Here is a 5630-nt window from a genome sequence, read left to right as displayed (position 1 = left end):
CGGGTTCAAGCGATTCTCCTGCCTCAGCCTCCCGAGTAGCTGGGATTACAGGCACCCGCCACCACGCCCAGCTAATTTTTGTATTTTTAGTAGAGGTGGGGTTTCACCATGTTAGTGATAGCCAGGCTGGTCTCGAACTCCTGACCTCAAGTGATCCGCCCGCCTCGGCCTCCCAAAGTGCTGGGATTACAGGTGTGAGCCACTGCGCCCAGCCAGAGTGGCTTTATACAGAGTGATACATATGATACATAATGCCAAAACGTGGAAGCAACCAAGATGTCCTTCGGTAGGCGAATAAATAAATAAACAGTCGTACATCCAGACACTGGAATATTATTCAGTGCTAAAAAGAAATGAGCTATCAAGCCATGAAAAGACATGGAGGAAACTTAAATGCCATTACTGAGTGAGAGAAGCCAATCTGAAAAGGCTACATATGGTATGATTCCAACTACACGACACTCTGGAAAAGGCAAAACAGAAAGCCAGTCATTGCTGGGGGTTGAGCGGGGAAGGAGCAATGAACAGGCAGAATGCAGAGGACTTTTAGGGCAGTGAAACTTCTCTAGTATACTATACGATAGTGGTGGAAACATATTATTACGCATAGAATGTTTAACGCCAAGAGTGAACCCTCATGCAAACTGTAGACCTTGGGTCATAATGATGTGTCAGTGTAAGGCTCATCAGTTGTAAAAAAAAATGTACCATTTTGGTGGAGGAAGTTGATAATGGGGAGTATATGCATGTAGGGTGAGGGGCTATATGGGAGATCTGTGTGTCTTCCTTCTCGATTTTGCCATGAACCTAAAACTGCTATTATATATATAACTGCTGTTATATATTATATAGATATCATATATAACTGCTTATATATATATGTCTTTAAAAGCAAAACAAACAAAAATACTCCCAGAGTACTTTGTCTATAGACCTTCTTCTATTCATAAGTATTTTTACCTCCACTCCCATCTCATTCTATCTGTATCTTGCTATACTTAACATGAGCTATACTGAATTTGCATTCGGTATGGACAAGTCTTAGTTCTGCTTTTAGCAGATCATCTTCACATTTCCATCAACATGCAGCACAGGAAGAAAAAAAGGAGCCAAGAACTGAATCTGTCTGGGGAACCTGGAAGCCCAAGAGGAGTTCCATTTTGAGAAGGAGCCAGGCTAGGAGCTTAAACTCTGTACTTGGGGACAGGGTTGCAACGCTGGCTCAGAGGGGAAGAAAGGGATCATCCTCAACCTTTCATACATCCAGACTCTGGGAGATGAGCAGGCTTAGCTCCCTGGCAGGGCTACCAGTGAAGGCAGGGAGAAGGGCAGAGGCTTGGAGGCCACAGCCACAGGCTGTAGAAGAAAAGGAGCAGCTCCAGGCATCCAGCTGGTGGAGGCCACCTGCTCCGAGTGCTGTGCGCCACTCTTCACAGCCAGCTGTGCTGCTGCTACCCATCCCAGTCTCACAGGTCCTGACCTGGAGACACATCTGCAACATTGATTATGGAGGCTCAAGTTCATGTTATTTTAGGCTGGTCTCGAACCCCTGACCTCCTGATCTGCCCGCCTCGGACTCCCAAAGTGCTGGGGTTACAGGCATGAGCCACCGCGCCTGGCCCTGTTATGCTCTTTCTAATGAATACTAAAACTATAAAGATGGTCAGCCATGGTCAGGCTCACACCTGTAATCCCAGCACTTTGGGAAGCCGAGGCTTTTGGATCATTTGAGGTCAGGAGTGTGAGACTAGTCTGGCCAACGTGGTGAAACTCTGCCTCTACTAAGAGTACAAAAATTAGCCGGGTGTGGTACATGCCTGTAACCCCAGCTACTTGGGAGGCTGAGGCAGGAGAATCACTTGAACCCGGGAGGCGGAGGTTGCAGTGAGCTGAGATCGCGCCACTACACTCCACCCTGGGTGACAGAGTGAGACTCCGTCTCAAAAAAAAAAAACTGTAAAAATAAACATTATAATAAGAAGTTGTCAGCCATTGATAGTACCTTTACTACCCACTGGTGATCATTATACCACATTTTGGGAAAACATTGTTTTAACTAAAGAGTGTTATTGTTTTCTTTTTAGAGACAGAGTCTGGCTCTGCTGCCCAGGCTGAAGTGCAATGGCACGATTGTAGATCACTGCAACCTTGAACTCCTGGCTTCAAACAATCCTCCCACCTCAGCCTCCCGAGTAGCTGGGACTACAGGTGCACGCCACCATGCCCAGCTAATCACTTTTAAATTTTTAATAGAGATAGGGTCTTGCTATGTTGCCCAGGCTGGTCTTTAGCTCTTGAGCTCAAATGATCCTCCTGCCTCGGCCTCTGAAATGCTAGGATTACAGGCGTAGGCCACCGTGCCCAGCCAAAGGTGGACAAGAAATTGTAGAAAATAATGGATAACCTTCTGACCAAAGGAAAATGTGAGTAAGACACAAGAATTAAATAGCATATTGGAAGAGACTGAATGACAAATGAAGAGAAAGGCACATTAACACCTTAGTTACCTGCTAGAGATGGAGACATTCATCAAGCCTAGTCAGTCATTTCCTTCTCCTTCCTCCCACCACCTCTTTCCTTCTGAACCTCTGGTTCAGATGCAAAGTCCTTAGTCTGTAACTCTAGATTGTTCAACCCATTAGCACATAAGAAACTTGCTCTTCTGAGAATAATAAGCAGCAACACAGTTTCCTTAACAACCAAGAATCTTATAGAGGCAAGAACTAGAAGTAAGAAGAAAACACACACCAGGGACAGAAGACATGGACTGGAGGTCTTGGGCCAATTAAGTGACCTTATTCCTATCTCAGAGCCTCTCCAACTCATGGCTTCCTTAACTCATTCATTTAACAAATGTTTTCTAAAGCACTTAGTGTGTACCAAGAGTTGCGTCATGCACGAGGGCTGCAGCAGTGAATAAAACAGGGGAGGCCCTGATCTCAGAGATCTTGTGTCCTAGTGAGAGTGACAGGCAATACATACTAAATAAATAAGCAATGTAACTTTAGGCGGTGAGCAGTGCTGTGCAAGAAATTAAACAAATGATAAAGACAAACTGGGGAAGAGGCATCCTGTAAAGAGGTTGGTCAGAGGAGGTCTCCCTGGGGAAGTAGCATTAGAGCTGAGACCTGAATGTACTAGGAAGGGCCAGTCAGGAGATAAGCCAGGGAAAGAAGGTTCCAGACAGAGGGACCAGCAAGCCTCGCGGTGGGACTGCTGTCGGGGCTGGCTGCCAATCCAGGAGAACAACACGGGGTATGCAGCTGTACTTGGTGAATGGTTTTGATACAGCACACCAAGCAGTCCTGCAAGTTCCCTGGTGGTGTCTCAACGGTGGAGGGGCCAAGGACAGAGACTCTGCCAGACTCACGCCACCCTGCCCAAAACACACACAGAGAACGAGAGAGAGAGAGAGACGCGTGCACATACTCTGCTTCAACAAAACAGCTCTCCTTTAATCTGAAGTCTATATTGGGTGGCTGCTTAAGATTTTGTTCGAGGACCAGGTTCAGGGATCAGAAATTCTTGATCTCAGAAGTCCTTGTCCACACTTTGTTTGATTCTCTGAAATGTTACACAGCAGCTACAGCAGTGGTCATAGAAGGGTTGATTCTATTCTACCCGTCGACAGGGAGTCAGGGAGTGCAGCTCCCAGCAATCTGGCTCTCCTCTGACGGTAACATCCCACCCCTCTCCCTCCAGTGGTGGACTGGAACCTCTGATGCCTTCCAAGCCCATTCCAGCTAGAGGAGGACACACGTCTCTGCCTCTTGCTAGGAGATTAGACTGATTTCCTTTCCCTGCACTGCATCGCGTCCGAATGAGACGCTTTCTGTCCCACACAGTAGAGCTTTGTGAAGATAGCCGAGAAACGGCTCAAGTTTTTTCCAACCCGTAAAATGCAAAGTTGGCCAGCTACCTCTCTTCCTGGCCTCAAAACTCCCATCTTTCCTGTCTCCAAAGAACTGCCCGGCAGCTCTGAGAGACGTCTCTACTGTCCTGGGGCTTGGGGGAGAGCGCTGCTCAGAATGCGAAATCATTTTCTGGTAATACGGATCTCATTAGCTCTTTGACTGACAAGAGGAAGCAGAGGCCAAAAGGGATTTAACCAATGTGTTTTTCAGATATTTCAAAACAAGCGAAGAACCAGACAGGGAAATGGAGAGAAAGAGAAAATAAAGAGACAAAGCTTAGGGAGCATCTGGAGAAGGGGGCGAGTAAGAAAGAGAACGGGGAGGGAGACCATCAAGTGACTCAAGTATCAACCCTCTGTTCTTCCCGCTTCCCCTCTCCTCCCGACTTCCCCTCCGCTCTCTTCCACAGAGAACTTACTTGAAGGCTGATGATTTCTCTTTCTGATTCCATCTCGCTGTCCTCAAGTCCCTTCACACGCACCGGGAGCCGGGAACAGACTGCGTGGGCTCCTCCAGGCTCTGCCGTCTGAGTCTCTGCGGCTTTCTTGGGATGGGAGAGAGCACACAGCTGGCGGGACAGACCTGCCATTCATCCCTCTGATGTGGGATGCCCGTCTTGGCTGCAGCCCCTGGGGGAGGTGTACACAGGCACACGCGTGTGTGTGCGCGTGTGCACATGTGTGTGCTCCAGGAGGTGGCACCTGGCACATTGAGAGGTGGCCTTCTGAGTTGGTAGTGACAGCGTCATTTTCACCAGTGGCTCCAGTGACCTTCCGGTCCCAGCGGAGCCCTCTGAAGTCACCAGCCTGCTTTGAGCTAGGAGCTTTACGACTGGCAAAGAAATCCTGCATATTTATCAAGGAAATTGAAAAACAGACTGAGGACAACACTATCTGACTTCATTGCTGAGTGGGGTCCCCAGTCCCCATGGGTGGGGTGACCTCCAGCACAATCTCAATACTGAGGCATTGGGATTTCCGTTGTTCTTTGCTTTGTTCCCTATATCCCTGAAAGTTTTTTAAAAAATTGTAGTTTACCTAATAGGCTCCAAAGCATAGGCTGTATTCTACAAAGTGAGTAAACAATATGTTTTTATTGACAAATTGATTTCTTCACCTCCTCCCTTGATTAGCCATAGAGGGAGCAGAGAGAAGTTGTACCTTTGAAGCCTGTTTATGCGAGTAGCGGTATTCTCCCTGCGTTTCAAATAAAATTACCAGGGGCGAGTCTTTTTTTAGAAAGTTTCTTTTTTTTTCTCTCCTGTTTACCTTAGAACCCAAAACTCTTCTGGCTTGTTCCTGAAGCAAGGTTTAGACACAAGCTTGTGCACGTGTGGGTGTGGGGATGTCCGTAGACGTGCATGGCAGGGTGTTAACCTGTAATCCAATTCAGGGTTTAAAGAGGTGCGGGCGGGAGGAAGACAGGCAGAGTCACATGTTTACTGTCACCACATTCAAATGTTAAAAAAAAAAAAAAAGGTGATTTCTTCAGTTCTATGAAATGCCTTTATAAGTTCCCATCCCCTCTGGACAGTGGTGCGAGGGAGGGTTGGACAGTTGCATGGGGGCCATATTTTAGTCTCATCTATGAAGCATAGTTGGATTTAATCATTTAAATGGTAAACAGTCCACTTTAGACACATGCTCAGTCTTTCGGATTTGCAGAAGTTGGCATCTAGTTGCATGGGACAGGTGGGGTGTGGACGGTTCTTGGATC

At 47.2% G+C, this 5630-nt stretch overlaps 1 protein-coding gene across 1 annotated transcript in view; it reads right to left on the bottom strand.

The window, feature by feature from the left end:
* The window catches only part of NINJ2 (ninjurin 2), a 99638-nt gene extending 94863 nt beyond the window's left edge, over positions 1 to 4775 (bottom strand). Inside the window, exon 1 of the mRNA XM_011957119.1 lies at positions 4333 to 4775. Coding sequence (XP_011812509.1) covers positions 4333 to 4503 — 171 coding nt within the window. The 5' untranslated portion in view covers positions 4504 to 4775. The remainder of the gene's footprint in view (positions 1 to 4332) is intronic.
* Between the last annotated feature and the right edge of the window lie 855 nt (positions 4776 to 5630).

The sequence above is a fragment of the Colobus angolensis genome, unplaced genomic scaffold (genome assembly GCF_000951035.1).
Source record: "Colobus angolensis palliatus isolate OR3802 unplaced genomic scaffold, Cang.pa_1.0 Scaffold437, whole genome shotgun sequence".
Lineage (NCBI taxonomy): Eukaryota > Metazoa > Chordata > Mammalia > Primates > Cercopithecidae > Colobus > Colobus angolensis.
The sequence above is the reverse complement of the archived record's forward strand: the minus strand, read 5'-3'. Positions and strand labels throughout refer to the sequence as shown.